Below are 24,046 nucleotides of genomic sequence, written 5' to 3'. Positions count from 1 at the left end.
AAGGGTGGGTTCACGTCACATTTTTCCCATCCGTTTAAGGTGAACGGATGTCATCAGTCTGAGGCATCCGTTTAAAGGGTTTCTGTCACCAGATTTAACCCTATTAAGCTAGCTGACATTAGCGATGTGCTAATGTATCAGCTGAACCTAACTGGCCTATTCCTACTTGTATCTATGCCCCTGTTACGCCAGAAATCTAACTTTTATAATATGCTAATTAGCCTCTAGGAGCAGGGGGGGGGGGGGGGGGGGCGTTGTTCCTGCTCCTGGAGTCTCCGTTCTCCCACCTTTGTCTCCTCCCTCCAAGTCCTGATTGACAGGTCCAGGCAGCGCTCGCATCTGTCTGCCAGCCCTGTGCTCTGGTGAAGTCTTGCGCCGTTCAGCATTTGGCGCAGGCGCGGGAGGAAAGACGTTTGCAGGCTGCCAGCTTCCTCACCGCGCCTGCGCCTAATACTGAACGACCCTGTCGATCAGGACTTGGAGGGAGGCGACAAAGGTGTGTGAACGGAGCCTCTATGAGCAGGAACAACGCTTCTAGAGGCTAATTAGCATATTATAAAAGTTAGATTTCTGGAGTAATGGGGGCATAGATAAAAGTAGGAATGGGCTAGTTAGGTTTAGCTGACATGGAATTGACAGAGAAGCCAGGCCGAAATATAGGGTTCTGCAACAATGATGACATTCCATGACGTCTTACTGAGAGTTTGAAAGTGGAGACCCACTTATCCAATATAACTAACACATGGAGAACTAAAAATGGTAGTGACAAACCTGCCCCCCTCCCCAAATTCAGTCTATCACCTGGGCCCAAGCAAGGGATCAACCTGATATCTACTGACAACAAAATCGACTCCATAGTTTCTTGGAACCATAATGGGCCCAGCCTACGATGCGTGATAGCACTGATGCCTCATGATGCAACTAAAGACTTTTTTTACACTGTCCTAGCATCGGGCAGATATTCGCTAACGTTTGGTGGCCGTGCTTGCAGTGGCCTATACGCACTCCCACAGTCCCTGGCACCTTTTCCTATAGTGTGCAAGCATGACCACCGCTGCGTGACCTCTGGATATAAGCAGTGTATAATGTGATGAAAAAAATGAATAAATCCAGCAAAGGAGGCAATATGGACAATCACAATACATTAGTAAGTGCCTTGTGTTAACTTTCTCTACATGATAAATGCCATTTGCTGATGTGAGAGAATCCCTTTAATGTGTTGCGTGTGATTGGACTTTGTGTTATATTTCTAATTGTCATCATTAATGCTATTTAAAGATGTAGCAAGTCATGTGTCTTTATTTTTTAGGCTTAGGGCTTTGTCCAGTGGGGGCTCTGTTATATCCCCACCCCTCTCCCCAGCATTGCCAAAGTATAAACTTGCAGACTATCGGTACGGCCGAGAAGAGATGCTAGCACTTTATATAAAGGACAATAAGGTAAGCCGGACTATGTCGTCTCTTTAGAGTTAATGTTCTGTAGATAACAGGGAAGCCTTAAATCAATGCCATGTGTAGCAGAAAACTGGTGTACATTACACCAGAAAACTACTCCAGCCAGGAGCTGTTCTGGTGCACGGACAGCAGAAGAATGGACAAATTATTAAAGGGGTTCAGCTCTGAACCCGGACATACCCAGGAAGATCCGATGCTCTCCTTTGCCCTGTGCTGAATCACGCGGGGCAAAGGCATTTTGTTGAGTTCCGGTGACTAGCCGGGCTCTCCTTCGGGCTGACGTCACCGATGGGCGGGGTTTAGCGCTGCACGAGCCTGTAAAACGGCTAGGGCCGCGCTAAAGCCCGCCCATCAGAGCCGGTGACATCACAGAACACACTGCTGGGAGGAAGCATCCGCCCGGCAGTGTGTTATAGTAAATAAAAGAGCCCTTGCTCTGCGCAATCCTGTGCAGGGCAAGGGAGAGCATCGGAGCATGCTGGGTGAAATTTTGGGTATCTGGGTTCAACTCTGACAGAGGACTACCCCTTCTAAGAAGTGTGCGCCACTGAATAAATTGGAGGGATCTTCCATCAGTGGGGTTTTTACTGAGATCGCATTTGACTTTTGGTGGTGCAACAGAAACACAGCTGTATGCACAATTGTGTAACAAGGTGGGGTCGGTGTACATATGGAAGTTGCATCCTTAGACCTGGTATAGAGAACAGAAACGGACCATTAACAACCTAACTGTTTTGCCCGAGTCCAGCTCGGGCAGTGGGAAAATTAAAAATTTATGACTGCTAGAACACAAAGGGGGGGAAATATTATTGGTCCTTAAGGCTAAAATTAATGTCACTAAGGGGTTAAAAATGCAATAGTGTCCCCTGAGTTGTGCGCCAACAAGATTTGCTGCAGACACGCATTAAATATCTACAATAAAAAATACATTTTTAGGAGGGATTTTTCCAATTTTAATGTGACTGTTAGGAGGTTAATGGGGTTGGCCCATCTCATACATTGGGGGCATATCACTAGGATATTCCCCCAATGTCTGCTAGGTGTGAGTCCCACCTCTGGAACAGAGCCCGCAAAGGAGAGCAGACCATGCGTGCGTGGCCGCCCTCCACTCATTTCTATGGGAAGGCTGAAAATAGTGGCTATTTCAGTCAGCCCCATAGAAGTTAATGGAGTGGTGGCGGGGCTTGCACAGTGTGCTTCCAGTTCATTTCTGTGAGACTTCTGAAAATAGCCAAGCGTGCTGCTTGACTATTTTCAGCGGTCCCATAGAAATGAATGGTGACTGCACAGGCGTGGTCCCTTCTCCTTCAGTTTCTGGGCTCCGTTCTAGAGGGGTTTCAGTCCCACCTCTTAAACCTGCTCCAATCAGACATTGGGGGAATATTCTGGTGATATGCCCCAATGTATGAGTTGAGGCAACCCCTTTAATGGAAATGTGTGTGTATTCACTATTTTTACACACTATAAACTGTAATTACACTGTGATAAGGAAATACGAAAATAATAGAAAAATCCTGTATCGGAATTGCAGGGGTCCTTACACCCTGCCCGCCACCTGTTTTGGAGTAGGTCCAGTACCACCAGTACACTGCTCGCACAGAGCTGTGTAGTTCTGCGCCTGGTACTAGGCATAGGTCATCAGGTGGTTAATCCTGGAGGACCCCTTTAAGTATATGGAGACATCCAGTTGGACTGATTAGGAAGCTTTGGTGTATAGTAGTAAATATGCCCTTTCTTCTGAAGGTGGGAATACCTAGTTTACTTCTTATATCCATGTCGACATAAGACCAGAAATATAAAATCAATAAATGTATACTTTTCCCTTTATTTGCTGAACAAAAATGGAATTATCCAGCCGCTTTTGAAGCCTGTAGCATTCATTAACCAATTAATAAGGGGCTTTAATCCTTCTTGACGCCATTGATGGTGCACACACATCCATTTTGTTTTCTGTTAATCTCCAGGGAGCAGTATTTAGGTCAGAGGTGCTGGATCTAATAAAACTCAGATCAGCGCTCATTGGAACACACATTGCAGCCATGATTGTCTATTCTGACTCCGATGGTACTGTGAAATATGAGTGGAAAATTACTGGAGGAAAATATTTTTAATCCACACCTCATACTTCTAATCCCCTTTGCTGCATAAAGGAAAAATGGCCGCACACTAGAGCCATAGGAATTTGCTTTGTCTTTTGAGACCACAGGGTCCCGCGGCTTGCATGGTCATGTCCATTTTAAAATTGGAGTATTTTTGATGCTGATATAATCTCTTTGCGTCGGATGAATATAGCCTTAGGAATACATGATGATATTATCTGGAAGTTAATGGTTTATACCCATCTAAACCTTTAACCCCTTAAGGACCCAGGACGTACCGGTACGCCCTATTTCCCGAGTCCTTAAGGACCCGGTACGTCCTGACTTAAAATCTGTATTCCGGCGCCCCAGGGGTTAATCGGAACGGGATTTCGGCTGAAATCATTCAGCCGGCATCCCGTAACAATGCAGGGGGGGGTCATTTGACCCCCCCCCCCGTATCGGCGATCGCAGCAAACCGCAGGTCAATTCAGACCTGCGGTTTGCTGCGCTTTTTGCAGTTTCTGATCCCCGCGGGCCCTGACCGCGGGGATCAGAAACTTTTGAGTGCCCAAAATCATTATTTTTCACCCCCCCCCCCCCCTGCACCCCTGCACGATTTTATGCCGGCGGGTGGTGCGGGGGGGGGGGGTGTCGCATGCGGTGGGGGCGTTGCGGGAGGCGGGCGGTGCGGCAGGCGGGATCGCGATCCCCCGCCCGCCCCCCCATGAATGATCGTTGGCTTCTAGTGGTTATACCAGGGTGCCAGCACATTGCTGGCACCCTGGTATAAACGGCTGACATCTGTGTAGATGTCAGCCGTTTAACCCTTTCCATACCGCGGTCCGTACGGACCGCTGTATGGAAACAGTTAACTGTCATCGGTCAGGGAGCTCCCTCCCTATCCATCGGGGGGCTGCTGTGCCTTTGCAGCCCCCCGATGGAGAGGGAGAGAGCCCCCAGAGAGCCCCCCTCAGCCCTGTGCTTACCCTTCCCCGTCTGCGAAGTTCTGAGCAGACGGGGAAGGTTCCCATGGCAACAGGACGCCTGCTCAGGCGTCCTGCTGTCCATGGTGCTGAACAGATCTGTGCTAAAAGCATAGATCTGTTCAGTGTAAGTAAAATACAGTACAGAACAATATATATTGTACTGTACTGTATTATACAGACATCAGACCCACTGGATCTTCAAGAACCAAGTGGGTCTGGGTCACAAAAATGTAAAAAAAAGTGAAAAAAGTTAAGATAAAAAAAAAACATTTATCACTGAATAAAAATTAAAAAAATAAAATACACTACACATATTAGGTATCGCCGCGTCCGTAACGACCTGATCTATAAAACGGTCATGTTACTTTCCCCGCACGGTGAACGCCATAAAAATAAAAAAATAAAAACTATGAGAAAATTGAAATTTTGCCCACCTTACTTCCCAAAAAAGGTAATAAAAGTGATCAAAAAAGTTGCATGTACGCCAAAATAGTACCAATCAAACCGTCATCTCATCCCGCAAAAAACGAGACCCTACTCAAGATAATCGCCCAAAAACTGAAAAAACTATGGCTCTTAGACTATGGAGACACTAAAACATTTTTTGGGTTTTAAAAATGAAGTTATTGTATAAAACTTACATAAAAAAAAAAAATAGTATACATATTGGGTATCGCCGCGTCCGTGACAACCTGCTCTATAAAATTACCACATGATAAAACCTGTCAGATGAATGTTGTAAATAACAAAAAAAAAAGTGCCAAAAAAGCTATTTCTTGTTACCTTGCTGCACAAAAAGTGTAATATAGAGCAACCAAAAATCATATGTACCCTAAACTAGTACCAGCAAAAGTGCCACCCTATCCCGTAGTTTCTAAAATGGGGTCACTTTTTTGGAGTTTTTACTCTAGGGGTGCATCAGGGGGCTTCAAATGGGACATGGTGTCAAAAAACCAGTCCAGCAAAATCTGCCTTCCAAAAACCGTATGGCATTCCTTTCCTTCTGCGCCCTGCCGTGTGCCCGTACAGCGGTTTACGACCACATATGGGGTGTTTCTGTAAACTACAGAATAAGGGCCATAAATAATGAGTTTTGTTTGGCTGTTAACCCTTGCTTTGTAACTGGAAAAAAAATATTAAAATGGAAAATATGCCAAAAATGTGAAATTTTGAAATTGTGTCTCTATTTTCCATTAACCCCTTAAGGACTGGGCTCATTTTCACCTTAAGGACCAGGCCATTTTTTGGAAATCTGACCAGTGTCACTTTAAGTGCTAATAACTTTAAAACGCTTTGACTTATCCAGGCCATTCTGAGATTGTTTTTTCGTCACATATTGTACTTCATGACACTGGTAAAATGAAGTCAAAAAAATTATTTTTTTTGCACAAAAAAATACCTAATTTACCAAAAATTTGGAAAAATTTGCAAATTTCAAAGTTTCAGTTTCTCTACTTCTGTAATACATAGTAATACCCCAAAAAATTGTGATGACTTTACATTCCCCATATGTCTACTTCATGCTTGAATTGTTTTGGGAATGATATTTTATTTTTTTATAAGGCTTAGAAGTTTAGAAGCAAATCTTGAAATTTTTCCGAAATTTACAAAAACTCAATTTTTAGGGACCAGTTCAGGTTTGAAGTCACTTTGCGAGGCTTACATAATAGAAACCACCCAAAAATGACCCCATCTAAGAAACTACACCCCTCAAGGTATTCAAAACTGATTTTGCATACATTGTTAACCCTTTAGGTGTTGCACAAGAGTTATTGGCAAATGGGGAGGAAATTTGCGAATTTGATTTTTTTGTTTAATTTTTCATTTTAACCCATTTTTTCCACTAACAAAGCAAGGGTTAACAGCCAAACAAGACTGTATCTTTATTGCCCTGACTCTGCTGTTTACAGAAATACCCAATATGTGGCCGTAAACTACTGTACGGCCTCACAGCGGGGCGTAGAGTGAAAGGTGCGCCGTATGGTTTTTGGAGGGCTGATTTTTATGGACTGGTTTATTTACACCATGTCCCATTTGAAGCCCCCTGATGCACCCCTAGAGGAGAAACTCCCTAAAAGTGACCCCATCTAAGAAACTACACCCCTCAAGGTATTCAAAACTGATTTTACATACGTCGTTAACCCTTTAGGTGTTGCACAAGAGTTATTGGCAAATGGAGATGAAATTTGAGAATTTCTTTTTTTTGCCTAATTTTCAATTTTAACCCATTTTTTTCACTAACAAAGCAAGGGTTAACAGCCAAACAAAACTGTATCTTTATTGCCCTGACTCTGCTGTTCACAGAAACACCCCATATGTGGCTGTAAACTACTGTACGGCCACACAGCGGGGCGTAGAGTGAAAGGTGCGCCGACTGTTTTTTTTGACACCATGTCCCATTTGAAGCCCCCCTGATGCACCCCTAGAGTAGAAACTCCATAAAAGTGACCCCATCTAAGAAACTACACCCCTCAAGGTATTCAAAACTGATTTTACAAACTTTGTTAACCCTTTAGGTGTTGCACAAGATTTAATGGAAAATAGACACAATTTCAAAATTTCACATTTTTGGCAGATTTTCCATTTTAATATTTTTTTCCAGTTACAAAGCAAGGGTTAACAGCCAAACAAAACTCATTATTTATGGCCCTGATTCTGTAGTTTACAGAAACACCCCATATGTGGTCGTAAACGCTGTACGGGCACACGGCAGGGCGCAGAAGGAAAGGAATGCCATACGGTTTTTGGAAGGCAGGTTTTGCTGGACTGTTTTTTTGACGCCATGTCCCATTTGAAGCCCCCCTGATGCACCCCTAGAGTAGAAACTCCAGAAAAGTGACCCCATTTTAGAAACTACGGGATAGGGTGGCAGTATTGTTGGTACTAGTTTAGGGTACATATGATTTTTGGTTGCTCTATATTACACTTTTTGTGCGGCAAGGTAACAAGAATTAGCTTTTTTGGCACCGTTTTTTTTTTTTGTTATTTACAACATTCATCTGACAGGTTAGATCATGTGGTAATTTCATAGAGCAGGTTGTCACGGACGCGGCGATACCTAATATGTATTACATTTTTTTAATTTATGTAAGTTTTACCCAATGATTTCATTTTTAAAACAAAAAAAAGTTTGTGTCTCCATAGTCTAAGAGTCATAGTTTTTTCAGTTTTTGGGCGATTATCTTAAGTAGGGTCTCATTTTTTGCGGGAGGAGATGACGGTTTGATTGGCACTATTTTGGGGTGCATATGACTTTTTGATCGCTTGCTATTACACTTTTTGTGACGTAAGATGACAAAAAATTGCTTTTTTTACACTTTTTTTTTTTTTTTTTTACGGTGGTCACCTGAGGGGTTAGGTCATGTGATATTTTTATAGAGTCGGTCGATACGGACGCGGCAATACCTAATATGTATACTTTTTTTTTATTTATGTAAGTTTTACACAATGATTTCATTTTTGAAACAAAAAAAATTATGTTTTAGTGTCTCCATAGTCTAAGAGCCATAGTTTTTTCAGTTTTTGGGTGATTATCTTAAGTAGGGTCTCATTTTTTGCGGGATGAGATGACGATTTGATTGTTACAATTTTGGCGTACATGCGACTTTTTTGATCACTTTTATTACCTTTTTTTGGGAAGTAAGGTGAGCAAAATTTCAATTTCATCATAGTTTTTTATTTTTTATTTTTATGGCGTTCACCGTTTGGGTAAAGTAACATGACCGTTTTATAGATCAGGCCGTTACGGACGCGGCGATACCAAACATGTGTAGGGAATGTTATTTTTTTAATCAGTGATAAATGTGTTTTTTGATTTTTACTTTTTTTTCACCTTTTTTCACTTTTTTTTTTACCCAGACCCACTTGGTTCTTGAAGATCCAGTGGGTCTGATGTCTGTATAATACAGTACAGAACAATATATATTGTACTGCACTGTATTTTACTACACTGAACAGATCTATGCCTTTCAGCACAGATCTGTTCAGCACCATGGACAGCAGGACGCCTGAGCAGGCGTCCTGTTGCCATGGGAACCTTCCCCGTCTGCTCAGAACTGCGCAGACGGGGAAGGGTAAGGATGGGATCTGGCGGGGGGCTGTCTGGGAGCTCTCTCCCTCTCCATCGGGGGGCCGTACGGACCGCTGTATGGAAAGGGTTAAACGGCTGACATCGTATCACCGATGTCAGCCGTTTATACCAGGGTGCCAGCAAAGTGCTGGCACCCTGGTATACCCACTCTACACCAACGATTATTCAATGGGAGGCGGGCGGGGGATCGCGATCCCGCCTGCCGCACCGCCCGCCTCCCGCACCGCCCCCACCGCCCGCAACACCCCCCCTGCACCTCCCACCGGGCTAAAATCATTCAGAGGTGCAGGGGGGGTGATAAAAATATATTTTCGGCACACTAAAGTTTCTGATCGCCGCGGTCAGGGACCGCAGCGATCAGAAACTGCATAAAAGCGCAACAAACCGCAGGTCTGAATTGACCTGCGGTTTGTTGCGATCGCGGACATGGGGGGGTCACGGGACCCCCCCCGCGCATTTAGCCGAGGTGCCTGCTCAATGATTTGAGCAGGCACCTTGTTCCGATCACAGCTGGCCGGGCGGCAGTGATCGGAACAACACATGACGTACCGGTACGTCATGTGTCCTTAAGGACTCGGGAAACATGCCGTACCGATACGTCATGTGTCCTTAAGGGGTTAAATCTTGTGCAATACCTAAAGGGTTAACAACGTTTGTAAAATCAGTTTTGAATAGCTTGAGGGGTGTAGTTTCTTAGATGGGGTCACTTTTATGGAATTTCTACTCTAGGGGTGCATCAGGGGGCTTCAAATGGGACATGGTGTCAAAAAACCAGTCCAGCAAAACCTGCCTTCCAAAAACCAAACCGCGCACCTTTCACTCTACGCCCTACTGTGTGGCCGTACAGTAGTTTACGGCCACATATGGGGTGTTTCTGTAAAACAGCAGAGCAGGGCAATAAAGATACAGTCTTGTTTGGCTGTTAACCCTTGCTTTGTTAGTGGAAAAAATGGTGTTAAAATTGAAAATTAGGAAAAAAAATGAAATTCTCAAATTTCATCCCCCATTTGCCAATAACTCTAGTGCAACACCTAAAGGGTTAACGACGTATGTAAAATCAGTTTTGAATACCTTGAGGGGTGTAGTTTCTTAGATGGGGTCACTTTTAGGGAGTTTCTCCTCTAGGGGTGCATCAGGGGGCTTCAAATGGAACATGGTGTCAAAAAACCAGTCCATAAAAATCAGCCTTCCAAAAACCATACGGCGCACCTTTCACTCTACGCCCCGCTGTGTGGCCGTACAGTAGTTTACGGCCACATATTGGGTGTTTCTGTAAACCGCAGAGTCAGGGCAATAAAGATACAGTCTTGTTTGGCTGTTAACCCTTGCTTTGTTAGTGGAAAAAATGGGTTAAAATGAAAAATTAGACAAAAAAATGAAATTCTCAAATTTCCTCCCCATTTGCCAATAACTCTTGTGCAACACCTAAAGGGTTAACAATGTATGCAAAATCAGTTTTGATACCTTGAGGGGTGTAGTTTCTTAGATGGGGTCATTTTTGGGTGGTTTCTATTATGTAAGCCTCGCAAAGTGACTTCAGAGCTGTAGTGGTCCCTAAAAATTGAGTTTTTGTAAATTTCTGAAAAATTTCAAGATTTGCTTCTAAACTTCTAAGCCTTGTAACATCCCCAAAAAATAAAATATCATTCCCAAAACTATTTAAACATGAAGTAGACATATGGGGAATGTAAAGTCATCACAATTTTTTGGGGTATTACTATGTATTACAGAGGTAGAGAAACTGAAACTTTGAAATTTGCAAATTTTTCCAAATTTTTGGTAAATTAGGTATTTTTTTTGTGCAAAAAAAATATTTTTTTTTACTTCAATTTACCAGTGTCATGAAGTACAATATGTGACGAAAAAACAATCTCAGAACGGCCTGGATAAGTCAAAGCGTTTTAAAGTTATGAGCACTTAAAGTGACACTGGTCAGATTTGCAAAAAATGGCCTGGTCCTTAAGGTAAAAATGAGCCCTGTCCTTAAGGGGTTAATGGCTGAAATCAGAATAACCCTGTTTCCGTAACTCTGCCCACCCTGGCTGCCACTTGAGAGGATCCTTGAGAGGATGAGATGGGAAAACCCTTTAATTCCATATCGCTCGGAAAGGCCCATTCAGGAAGTCACTGCCCACTGCTTTGCGGAGCTTTACCTTTGGGGTAGAAATGTGCATGATAACCTTTTACAGTTTACGCTGATTGTTGTAGGCATCAATAACTAGAATATTTTCTGCTGTAGGTTCCTTCAGATCTTCTGGACAAAGAGTTTCTGCCTATTTTGAAAGAGGAGCCCCTACTACCTTTGGCACTTGTTCCGTTTACTGAAGAAGAGCAGGTAAGGATGACTGCTGTGATGAGCAGAAATATAGTCTTACATGGCTCAGTGGTTGGACCTTCACCAATCTGACATGCATAGCATACCTAGTATTTCTTGAGGTATCCCCCTTCAGAATGTGCCCTTTTGGGAATCCCTTTCTGGCCGAGATTGAATAACTGCAGTAAGCGCCTGGCCGCGGGAAGAGGTGTTATGTAAATGGCCGAACTCTGATGTTTTTGTAACTCCCATAGCAGTGAATGGAAGCTACACAAACAATATGCACAGCAAGCTATGCTGTTTGCATTGCTCCCATTCACTGCTTTGGGAGTTATGGAGACAGCGGAACGCCAGCAGCTCAGAGGTTTCCTTAAGTCCATCCACCACTGGCTGGCACTTGCTAACTTTATTCCAATCTCTGCCATGAAAGGCTGAGATGGGCCAACCCCTTTCACATATTTTCAGGAGTGACGTAATTTATTCTGTGAGACTGCCGAAAATGTTTCGTTATTCTACCTCCGCAGTATATAGCATCATGTTACATCCCTGAGTAAACCTCCGCCTGTATCCTGCTCATATTTCCTGCAGAGTAGGGGGAGAGTATTGGGAATTTACTATAGTGCTGCTTGCTTATCGGATTTCTCCAGCTTGTTAAGGGGTCTGTTCTGATGATGACATTTTTAGAAAATTGCTGAAAATGAATATAACACACAATTTTCAATATTTTTTTATCTTCCAACAGAGAAATTTCTCCATGTCTGTTAACAGTGCTGCTGTGCTGCGCCTTATGGGGAGGGGCACTGGTGGAGGAGGGGGAACAGTAGTAGGGGCTCCTAGAGGTCGTAGTTCCTCCAGAGGTCGAGGTAGGTTGATTTTTGAGATTTTCAAATCCTATACTGCATGGCTATATTTGCCTTTAACCAGATCCTGACGGCCCATAGACTATATAAATGTCCTGGCAGTTGGAACTTATTTGTGAACAGATGTTTTGGACCGTCCATTCAGAGATCGCAGCTTCATGCTGGGGCTGGGAGATTGCAAGAGCTGCCAGGTAGTGTTGAGCGAACTTGTGTTTTAAGTTCGGCGTCTAAAGTTCGGGTTATCGAAGAATCGCGTTATGGATTCTAAATTCCATTATGGTCCGTGGTAGTGGAATCCATAACGCGATTCTTCGATAACCCGAACTTTAGACGCCGAACTTAATACACAAGTTCGCTCAACACTACTGCTGTGTCTTCCTTAGACCATAGCTGTATACTGCTGTACAGCCTCTCTGGGGGCTGTATTCCACCTGTAACTGGGGCTCCTGTGTCAGCCCCAGTTACAGGAGAAATCGGCAGGAAAAAAATGCAATGTCAAATGTCCTCCAAAGGTCTTGTATGACCTTATAGGGGACACAGTGTAAAAAAAAAATTGTGTTTTATGTATCCCACAATGATACCAATGAAAATATCACCTCATCCCTTAAAAAAAAAAAAAAAAAAAAAAAAAAAAAAAGAGCCCCTTCAACAGATAAATATAAAACCTATTACTCTAAGAAAATGGCTACCCAAAAACATGTTTTTTTTTTTTTTTTTTTTTTTTAATTGCTATTGTGTAAAACTGTAAACAAAATACATACATGGTATTGTGCCATATCTGTAATGACCAGCTCTGTAAAAATATCACATGATCTATCCCTTAATGTGAAAGACGTTAAAAAAAAAAAGCAAACCCATAGGCTATCCTATGCAAAGTTTAAATTTTCTCAATTTATTTTGCTTGCAGCTAGAATCCATATAGCTTTTAAGTGGCGTTCAGACTCACTGTCCTTCCAGGCTGTCCTAGATAGAATAAATAAAATATTGATATTCGAGAAATTGGCGGCCCTCCGCACAGACTCGTTTTCCACTTTTGAAAAGGTGTGGGATCCCTGGTTATCTTCACCACACTCTTCGGACTTACGTCTGACTATCTCCCTATAAGAATGTGTTTCTTACTAACCGAAGGCAGGAGGATTGTCTCTCAGCTCCATTTCCCAGTCCCAAACTTTATGTAACCCTACTATATTGTTAATGAATATACCAATAGCACACTTGTATCCAAGAGATGTTTTGTTTTCATGTGATTATTATTTTTTTCATAATTGTTATATTGCTTTTTTTCTATGCAAAACTCAATAAATACCTTTTGAAACATAAAGAAAGCAAACAAAAAAAAATAAAAAAAAAATATATATATTTATATTTATCTCTATCTATCACACAAAAAAATATTTTTTTTTTTGGTCACCTCTCCTCCCAAAAAAGTCATCGTCATATGTACCCCAAAATGATACCGATCAAAAGAACAGTCTGTCCTGCAAATGGCAAGCCCTCAGACATCTGCGTTGTCAAAAATTGAAAAATCTTAAAGGGTTTCTGTCACCAGATTTAACCCTATTAAACTAGCTGACATTAGCGATGTGCTAATGTCAGCTAAACCTAACTGGCCTATTCCTACTTGTATCTATGCCCCCGTTATGCCAGAAATCTAACTTTTATAATATGCTAATTAGCCTCTAGGAGCAGGGTGGAGTTGTTCCTGCTCCTAGAGGCTCCGTTCTCCCACCTCTGTCCACGCCCTGCTACACTTGATTGTCAGGGCCAGGCAGTGTTAGTCTCCTACTGCCGGCCCTGTTTCCCGTGTAAATCTCGCGCCTGCGCCGTCCCGTTGATTATTCGGCGCAGTGAGTGAAGGGCGCTCGCTGGCTGCCGGCTTCCTGCCTGCGCCGAATACTGAACGGCGCGAGATTTCCCCAGCGCACAGGGCCGGCAGTTGGAGGTGAAGGCTGCCTGGCCCTGTCAATCTAGTGTAGCAGGGCGACAAAGGTGGGAGAACGGAGCCTCTAGGAGCAGGAACAGCGCCCCCCATCCCCCCCTAGAAGCTAATTAGCATATTATAAAAGATAGATTTCTGGAGTAACGGGGGCATAGATAAAAGTAGGAATGGGCTAGTTAGGTTCAGCTGACATTAGCACATCGCTAATGTCAGCTAGTTTAATTTAGGTATTTCTGGTGACAGAATAAGAATAACTAAACCTTTATAGCAAATTTTAATATGATGTCCCTATTGCCCCAATAAAAGTTTTTCTAATATACTTTATTAATTTTGTATTTTTATTATACTTTTACTTCCCTAAAGCGCACCATTCCCTAAGGATAACTGTCGTATATTTTTTTTTTGGAGTATTGGATTGTGGTGATATCTCCTTGGTGGCCCTATTTCAACTTTTCACTGTGTACTCAATTACCCCTTAATTCCACATTTTTGTTCCCTGTACTGCCTATTTTTACCTGTGCTTAAAGTAAGGTTGCTAGGCATGGTCCGTCTATCTGTTGAAGCCCTATCTGTTGAAGCCCGTGCAGGGTCACATTACTGACAGCCAGGGACTGTAAGTAAATGATTAAAGCCAGGTCCTCCCCAGCAGCTGATAACAGTGCCTGGGCTGTGTGCACTTTTCCTTGTCCCTGCGCTTGGCAGACGCTCCCTCAGCGCAGACCAGGGAAGGGAGATCTGCCATCTGCTCAGTGTATAAATGAAAGCAACATGAGGTAAGAGGACCCCTTTGTGTTGCAGGAGATTAACCCTTTAGGGGGTAGGGCTCTGGTTACTGACACTTTTGGGGGGGCTATTGTTACTGGCTAGTGAGGGCAGGCGGGATTAGCCTCAGGGGGAGGGCAGTGGCGGCCATCTTAACTGAATAGTGAAATTGCAGTTTTATGCAGACTGGTTGCTAAGGGCTGAATCTTATTAAATATGGGGTAAGTCAGGCTAATAGTAACTGATTCTTGAATATCATGTTATTACTAACTACATATATGAAAATTGAAATTGGGGTCTAAATGTGACAGTTATCCTTTAAGGTTACATGCACACGAACATTTGTTTCCGTTTTCGTTCTGTTTTTTTTTTTGCGAATAGGATGCGGAACAATAAATTTCATTGGGTCCGCAAAAAATGCAGACAGCACACCGTGTGCTATCCGCATCAGTATGTCCGTTCCGTACCCCACCAAAAAATTGAACATGTCCTATTCTTGTCCGTTTTAGTCAGTTACAATGGATCCGCAAAAAAAAAAAAAACACAGATGGCATACGGATGTCATCCGTTTTTTTTTTTTTCGGATCCGCAATTTGCGAACCGCAAAACACACATACAGTCGTATGCATGTAGCCTAAAACTCTGTTCTCTGTACACCGCGGACAGCTCAGCGGTGTACGGAGTGTGAAATTAATGAATGAGGCCGCAGCAGCGCTGTGAGTACGGGCAGCAGCGCATATTGCTGCTCTTGCCCGTACCGCCCGGAATTACTAACTCCTGGCATAGTGCATGGGTACATAGTACATGGGTTCCTGCTTCCGCCTGCTCTTCCAAGCTAAGAGCTGACATGCCGTTCTCAGCTTGGGGTACTTTCACACTAGTGGTGTTCTTTTCTGATATTGAAATCCGTCCTAGGGGCTCAATACCGGAAAAAAACGCATCCGTTTTGTCCCAATGCATTCTGAATGGAAAGCAATCCGTTCAGTATGCATCATGATGTCTTCTGTTCCGTCCCTTGTACGGTAGTTGACTGGACAAAATACAGCAGCTTGCTGCAGTATTTTTTCCGGCCAAAATACCAGAACACTTGCTGGATCCGGCATTAATTTCCATTGAAATGTATTAATGCCGGATCCAGTACCAAGTGTAAATTGCCGCATCGCCGGATCTGGTTTTCCGATCTGCGCATGCGCATTTCTTTCTAGCTTTGAAAAAATGTAATACTGGATCCGTTATTCCGGATGATACCGGAAAGACGGATCCGGTATTTCAATGAATAAGTCTAACGGACCCGTAAAAAAAAAAAAGATATCAGTTTGCATACGGATTTCCAGATCCGGCAGCGTGCCGGCGGTCGTAAGGTGGCCCTGCTGGTACAGATTTAAAGGGCGAAGAACACAGATGAAGTCAGGTGAGTATATCCCCTCTCTATTTCCCTGGGTTCAGCGTTAGCGGTGCCGTCTCTGAGGGATAACAGGGGTTAATTTCAGCGGCGACTTGGTCCTCTTTCCACCACTCCGCAAGGGAGAGAGTCTCTTCCCTCCGATTGCCACCCCCCTTCCCCTGGCACCTTTTCTGTCCCGGCATCGGCACACCTTCAGCGCAGGTGCACATTGCAGCGTCGGCCCTTCACTGCATGCGGCTTCATGCTTGCCATTGCGGTTAGGCTGGGTAGGGGGGTTGGGGGTAGAAGCGATTCGGCCGCAGTGTTGCCGGTCTTGCGTGCCGTCCGGTTAGTGCACCAGAGCGGGGCTTCCTTGAAGTGGCCCTTCCACGTTTATTCTCAGAATTGGAAGGGGTGGGGCTTATTCTCCCACCTCAGCACAGCTTCCTCCTCCTTCCCTCAGCGCTGCGTGGGTGAGACACAGGACTTGGGACCTCCATAGGATCTGGTAGGCGATCGCTACCCGCTCCAGCATTGAGACAGTGCCACTATGTCTGACTTGGCCACTGACCCCCCTCAGGAACCCTGCAGGACTACTTACTATGCCTGCAGTTCATGCTCTGTTAAATTCCCTCGTGGCCAGTCACTACCGCTGTGCTCTGCATGTCAGGAACCTGCACAGAGCCATCCCCCTAGGCTTCAGCAGCCCACAGAAGCGCAGGACCGTCCTGGCTATGGGGAACCCGACTGGGCAAGGTCCCTGTCACGGGCAGTGGAAGACCTCTCTAAATCTCCCATTCCACCCTTCATTGCTAGGTCGTTTGGTTGAGAAATCGCCACCAGTGCAATCCACACCATCACATAGCGTACAAACCAGAGGCAGACTTCCTAGTAAGCGCCCCCCCTGCTCCTAGCTCCCATTCACAGGCGTCCTCCCTCTTAGGTGACGCACTGTCGGAGGGTGACATTGGGCATTCGGATGCAGAATTGGACCTAGAGCATTCTTCTTAGATTGCATCCATGGTGGATAGCCTGATATCGGCGATACGGGACACCTTTCAGGTTCAAGAGGATCTTCCCTCCACTAGCCAACAGGGGCTGTCATTTCTGCGTGCAAGACAGACACCCAAGTCCTTCCTATTACACAACTAATTTTCCGTAGTTGTCGCAAAGGTTTGGGACCAGCCAGGTCTGCGTTTCATTGTTCCGAAACGTCTGGACCTGCTCTATCCCTTTCCAGGCGAGTCCGTGGAAAAATGGACCTCTCCACCGAAGGTGGATCCACCGGTCGCTCGCCTGGCTAAGAACACGACCATCCCGGTGGTAGATGGCTCTTCTCTCCAGGACCCAATAGACAGTCGCATAGAGTCGCTCTCCAAGTCGGTCTTTGCGGCTAGCGGTTCGGCATTACATCCGATTTTCGCCTCTGCATGGGTAGCCAAGGCAGTATCGGAGTGGTCTCTCCGTTTGAACCAAGACCTGGTGTCTGACCAGGATGGAGTCCCCCCGTTCCGTGGTTGCTTCATTGGTAAAAGGGGAGCACATGGCGTCCATCGACATCCAGGATGCCTACCTCCTCGTTCCCATCGCAACCATTCACCAACGGTTTCTTCGGTTTGCCATTCATTCAGCCCATTGCCAATTTGTCGCTCCGCGAGTATTCACAAAGGTACTTGCCCCCCTTCTGGGCCTTCTGCGTTCCAGAGGCATTACTCTTCTCCCGTAACTGGACGACATCTTGATCAAGGCTCCTACGGCGTCTCAATGCGAAGAGTCTTCAGATCACTATGAGCACTCTATCCTGCTTCGGGTGGATAGTCAACCTGAGGAAGTCCTTCCTGACTCCCACCACTCAGATCAGGTTCCTGGGCATGACGTTGGATTCTGGGGCAGCCGTGGTACGCCTACCACTGGACAAGAGACTGGACATTCAGAGGGCAGTGCGTCTGCTCCTCCAGCGCCGCAGTGCGTCTATTCGCAATTGTATGCGAGTACTGGGCTTGATGGTAGCCTCCTTCAAGGCACTCCCATTCGCCCAATTCCACACCAGGTACTTTCAGCGGGTCATCTTGTCTTCCTGGGACAAATCCCGGGACTCTCTGGACCTCAGAATTCGTCTGTCTCGGCAAGTGCGCTCGGCACTCGGTTGGTGGATCGTGCCTACACACCTGTCCTCGGGGAAAATCCTTTCTCCCAGTGACATGGACTGTTAATTCGACCGACACCAGCCTCCGCGGCTGGGGCGGGGTCTTCAACACCAGGACAGTCCAGGGCGTTTGGTCTCCGTCGGAGTCCAAACTGCCCATCAATATCCTGGAACTCCGGGCCGTCTACCTCTCCCTTCGCCACTAGACTCCCCTCTTGCAGGGTCGTCCGGTCAGAATACAGTCGGACAATGCCACGGCGGTTGCCTATATCGACCACCAAGGAGGGACTCGCAGCCGGATGGTGATGCAGAAGGCTGCAAAGATTCTACAGTGGGCGGAATTCCACGTTCCGGTGATTTCGGCGGTCTACATCCCGGGAGTGGACAATTGGACAGCAGACTTTCTCAGCCGGACGACGGTGGACCCGGGGGAGTGGTCTCTCCATCAGGAGGTGTTCGAGGCTCTCTGTCTCCGGTGGGGACGTCTGGAAGTGGACTCCAGGCTCAATCGCAAGCTCCTGTGCTTCTTGTCTCGCGCAAGAGACCCGGTGGCGTACGAAGTGGACGCTCTCGTGGGACAGCTTCTCATTCCTGTACGTGTTCCCACCCTTACCGATCCTGCGCAGAATCAGGATAGACGGCATCCAGACAATCCTGATCGCCCCAGACTAGCCTCGTCGAGCTTGGTACTCGGTGCTCATTCTTCTTCTGTGGGACGCACCGTGGCCTCTTCCACTCGGGGCCGACCTGCTCTCCCAGGGTCCAGTCTTCCATCAGGGTTTAGATACACTACGTTTAACGGCGTGGCTGTTGAAACCTTCTTGTTGAAACAGAGGTTTTTTTTTTCTGATGCGGTCATTCGAACTATGATTAGGGCTAGGAAACCCTCCTCTTCCAAGATTTTCTGTCGGACTTGGAAATCCTTCCTAAAATTCTGTGAGGAACGAGGTCTTCCTCCCAGGAAGTTTTCCCTGCCTACCGTACTGGCGTTCCTTTAGGCGGGATTGGAACTGGGGCTGGCTCTTAGTTCTCTGAAAGGGCAGGTTTCCGCTCTTTCCATTTTTTTCCAGCGTACACTGGCGGTCTTGGGTCCGGTCAAGACCTTCATAGAGGGAGTAGCTCACACCGCACCTCCCTATCGGCCACTATTGCACTCCTGGGACCTGAACCTAGTTCTGGTGGCACTCCAGACCGCACCATTTGAACCTCTGGGAGAGGTCTCCCTTCGGTTGCTTTCCTGGAAAGTGGCGTTTCTGGTGGCGATTACCTCGATTCGACGGGTGTCAGAACTGGTGGCTTTTTCCTGCAAGGAGCCCTTCTTGGTGTTCCATCAAGATAAGGTGGTGCTCCGGTCAGTGCTGTCTTTTCTACCAAAGGTTGTATCTGCATTTCACGTTAACGAGGACATTGTTCTGCCCTCCTTTTGTCCTGAGCCTTCTCATCCACAAGAGGTTTCACTCCATCGTCTGGACGTAGTACGGGCTTTCCAGATCTACCTATCAGTGGTGGCCCCCTTTAGGCGCACTGACGCTCTGTTCGTAATCTCGGAAGGTCCTCGTAAAGGTTTAGCGGCTTCCAAGGTGACTATTGCTCGGTAAATTAGGTCAGCCATTGCCGAGGCCTATCGCTCTAAGGGCAAGGCACCTCCTCCCGGTATCAAGGCTCACTCCACCAGAGCGGTCGGGGCTTCTTGGGCGCACCTCCACCACGCTTCTGCGTCTCAGTTGTGTAAGGCGGCGACTTGGTCCTCTTTACTCACCTTCACAAAATTTTACCAAGTGCATTCTTTAGCCTCGGCGGATGCTGCTCTCGGCCGCAGAGTCTTACAGGCCGCAGTATAGTGACTTCCATGAGGGAGTTAGTCTTTGCCGGTTATTGTTTTCCCGCCCCGGGGACTGCTTTAGGACGTCCCACGGTCCTGTGTCCCCCAATGATATGAGCGAGAAAATGAGATTTTTGTGAACTCGCCTGTAAAATCTCTTTCTCGCTTTATTCATTGGGGAAGGGGGGGGGGGGGGGGACAGCACCCACCCATTTTTTTTGTTATGCGGCAAGTGGGTCCGGGTTTGCCAGTTGGGACCGGGTTTGGTTCAGTCTTACGGCAGTGGGCCGCCTTTGTTGTTTTTTCGTTTGGTTCTGTTTCTCCTACTGCTGGAGCACAAACTGTCCTGTGTCCCCAAATGAATAAAGCGAGAAAGAGATTTTACAGGTGAGTTCACAAAAATCTCGTTATTGTGATACTCGATACCATTCGATACCACGCCAAAAAATTAAACGACAAAAAAGCTGTGTGGAACATCCGGCCCATAATCGAACAGTCCTATCCTATTTTTTTGGGGGGACAAGGTGAGTAAAAAACGGCGTTCACCAAATAACAGATTTAAAAAAAAAAATATTTTAATAGTTTGGACTTTTTGGACGTGGCGATTATGTAATATGTTTATTTATTGTTTATATATTTTATATGTAAAATTGGGAAAGGGGGTGATATGTTTTTTTATTTTAAATCAGAATCGTTTTTATTGATAATCAGTGCTACAGAAGCCAAACTCCCAGCCTCCATACCGACAGGAATTTGTTTGGATATTTTCTCTTGACATAGACCCCTCTTTCGAGGCGCAAAACTGTATTCAAACTATTTATATATTCATGTGTGTTGGGTGGATTTTCCCGTATCCAGTGTTTAGCAATTAAAACCCTCGCCTGAAACAGCATTCTGTGAATGCATAAGGACAGTTTAGCGTCTATTTCTGAAGAGTTCAGAATACCCAATACACAGACTCTTGGGTCATTAGGCAATCTTATCTGAGTCGTAACGGTTATGATTTCACGTATATCTTCCCAATATTTTCCCAATTTTTGGCAATTCCAAACCATATGAAGCAATGTCTCTTCTATTGCTCCACAGCGAGGGCACGTGGAGTCCGGTCGTGCGCCTATTTTGAATAGAAATTTTGGGGTTCTATACACTCTGTGTATTAAGTATAGCTGAGACTATCTCTGAGATTCGTTCAGTGTAAGACTAGTAGTTATAGCCAGAACGTCATTCCATTGTTCTTGAGATATTGTCCCTACAGCCTCTTCCCATTTTCCTTTTACCACCAAGGGAGTTGAGTTGGCATTGGCGTCAAGTATAAATTTATATAATCGTGATATCAGGCCTTTTGCTGACCTGCACATGCTCTAACCTGTCGGATGAATGTTGTAAATAACAAAAAATAAAAACGGTGCCAAAACAGCTATTTCTTGTTACCTTGCCTTACAAAAAGTGTAATATAGAACAACCAAAAATCATATGTACCCTAAACTAGTACCAACAAAACTGCCACCCTATCCTGTAGTTTCTAAAATGGGGTCACTTTTTTGGAGTTTCTACTCTAGGGGTGCATCAGGGGGGCTTCAAATGGGACATGGTGTCAAAAAAACCAGTCCAGCAAAATCTGCCTTCCAAAAACCGTATGGCATTCCTTTCATTCTGCGCCCTGCCGTGTGCCCGTACAGCAGTTTACGACCACATATGGGGTGTTTCTGTAAACTACAGAATCAGGGAAATAAATATTGAGTTTTGTTTGGCTGTTAACCCTTGCTTTGTAACTTGGAAAAAAAATATTAAAAAGTGAAATTTTGAAATTGTATCTCTATTTTCCATTAATTCTTGTGGAACACCTAAAGGGTTAACAAAGTTTTTGTAAAATCAGTTTTGAATACCTTGAGGGGTGTAGTTTCTAGAATAGGGTCATTTTGGGTGGTTTCTATTATGTAAGCCTCACAAAGTGACTTCAGACCTGAACTGGTCCTTATAAAGTGGGTTTTTTGAAAATTTCTGAAAAATTTCAAGATTTGCTTCTAAACTTCTAAGCCTTGTAACATCCCCAAAAAATAAAATATCATTCCCAAAATGATCCAAACACGAATTAGACATATGGGGAATGTAAAGTAATAACTATTTTTGGAGGTATTACTATGTATTATAGAAGTAGAGAAATTGAAACTTAAAAATTTGCTAATTTTTCAAAATTTTTGGTCAATTTGGTATTTTATTTATTAATAAAAATGATTTTTTTTTTACTCCATTCTACCAGTGTCAAGAAGTACAATATGTGACGAAAAAAACCTATCTCAGAATGGCCTGGATAAGTCAGAGCGTTTTAAAGTTATCACCACATAAAGTGACACTGGTCAGATTTGCAAAAAATGGCCTGGTCCTCAAGGTGAAAATGAGCCCGGTCCCTAAGGGGTTAAAGGCGTTATCCAATATCATATAGCACCCCCATGTGCCGGGCACCTCCCTGCGACGCTCCTAGTCTCCGCACCGCACTTCTGCTACTCCCTGTACACAGATGAAAACATCCAGTGTCGGGGAAGGGGGGGGGAAAGCAGCCAATGGCAGACAAGGATGAGCTTCCCAAGCGCCACCCGTGATGCTAGCGAGGCTTGTCCCTGCCTGCCATTGGCTGCTACCCCCGACACCCGTTATTCTCAATTGTGTACAGGGAGAAGCATCAGCGGTGGTGCGGGGATCAGGAGTGCCACGGGGAGCGGCCTAAGTATATTCCCTCTGAGGATCCCGGCACATAGGGGACTGTTTGATATTGGATGACACCTTTTAAGTCATACAGTAGGTTTTCAAATCTGTAGCTTGTAAAGGATGAAGTCCATGGCAAATCTTCAGCACAACAAAATACACATGTAACTTGCAGCTTTTGCTGCTGATTTGCCATATATTAACAACTTACTCTAATACCCCTTTAGGCTACTTTCACACTTGCGTTTGTTGCGGATCCCTTTTATATCTGCACAGACGGATCCGCACCGCTAATGCAAACGCTTGTATCCGTTCATAACTGATCCGTTGCATTATTCATTCAAAAAAAAGTCTTAAGTCAAAACGGATCCGTCTTGACTTACATTGAAAGTCAATGGGGGACGGATCCGTTTTCAATTGCACCATATTGTGTCAATGAAAAACGGATCCGTCCCCATTGACTTACACTGTAAGTCTGGACGCATCCGTTTTGGCTCCGTTTAGTCAGACGGTCACCAAAACGCTGCAAGCTGCGTTTTAGTGACAGTCTAAAAAACGCAATGGAGACCAAACGCAACCAAATTGATGCATTCTGAATCCTTATCCATTCAGAATGCATTGGGCCTGAAACAGATCTCACAAGCGGACCCATAAACGCCAGTGTGAAAGTAGCCTTAGTCTTAAATGTATAGTAATTCAATGAGCTTAAGGGGCTTCTCCAGCTTTTGGAACTTTTTTAACAGACTGCATTGTGTTAAGCCTGTTGATAAACTCATTCTCGCCTGTACCCCACCGCTCCATGCCAGCTCCCTTCAGGAGTCTTCTGTGCCCCGTTCTGTAAACTTTCAGATAGACGGGGTCACGTGTGCCTCTGCACCCAATGATTGGCCTCAGCAGTGACGTGTCCCTAAGCGGCATGTCACCACTGAGGCCAGACATTTAAAAAGCAGCTAGACAACTCCTTTACGGTACATTTGGACGACAGTTATTCCGTCTAACCTCAGTCCCTTCCGCTTGTAGACAGGGCTCGGCTGAAAATACATGTGTTCTCAATGGGGAGAGGTGAGTGCCACTGCCATGCACCCCATAAAATGTTGAAATACAAAATTTCCAATCCTTCTTTCACCCACCTTCTTTGAAGATATTTTCATGTAGGTATATTTATGCACTTATGAAAATATGTGCTTTGAGATGTAGGCTTAAAAGGGACCTAAACCTATGCTGAAACCACAAGAGTGCAGCAGCGCTTTTCTGAGCTTTTCTGTCGTGCAAAGTATGAATCCCATATACTTTCTATGGATCCATATTCGCATGCTGTAAAAGTTGAGCAGAGCCTGTTAAACCCAAAGGTGCAGAACACCCTGATGAGCACTGCTGTATCTGCGTGGTAGCATTTTAAGTGATATGTATGAACTGTGCACACGTTTAACTTTCATTTTTAGGAGCTGTGGTGTGTATACATTTATGCTTAGGTCACACATTTAGCCACCAATATCATTTTCTTA

At 44.9% G+C, this 24,046-nt stretch overlaps 1 protein-coding gene across 4 annotated transcripts in view; it reads left to right on the top strand.

Annotated features, from left to right (window-relative positions):
• The window catches only part of GIGYF2 (GRB10 interacting GYF protein 2), a 190,457-nt gene that overhangs the window by 32,375 nt on the left and 134,036 nt on the right, over positions 1-24,046 (top strand). For all 4 annotated transcript variants that reach the window (XM_040427902.1, XM_040427904.1, XM_040427900.1 and 1 more), the window contains exons 3-5: positions 1,310-1,439; positions 10,851-10,946; positions 11,668-11,788. In XM_040427902.1, coding sequence (XP_040283836.1) covers positions 1,310-1,439; positions 10,851-10,946; positions 11,668-11,788 — 347 coding nt within the window. The remainder of the gene's footprint in view (positions 1-1,309; positions 1,440-10,850; positions 10,947-11,667; positions 11,789-24,046) is intronic.

Source organism: Bufo bufo, chromosome 4 (genome assembly GCF_905171765.1).
Source record: "Bufo bufo chromosome 4, aBufBuf1.1, whole genome shotgun sequence".
In the NCBI taxonomy this organism is placed as follows: Eukaryota; Metazoa; Chordata; class Amphibia; order Anura; family Bufonidae; genus Bufo; species Bufo bufo.
This window is presented reverse-complemented; position numbering and strand designations above follow the sequence as displayed.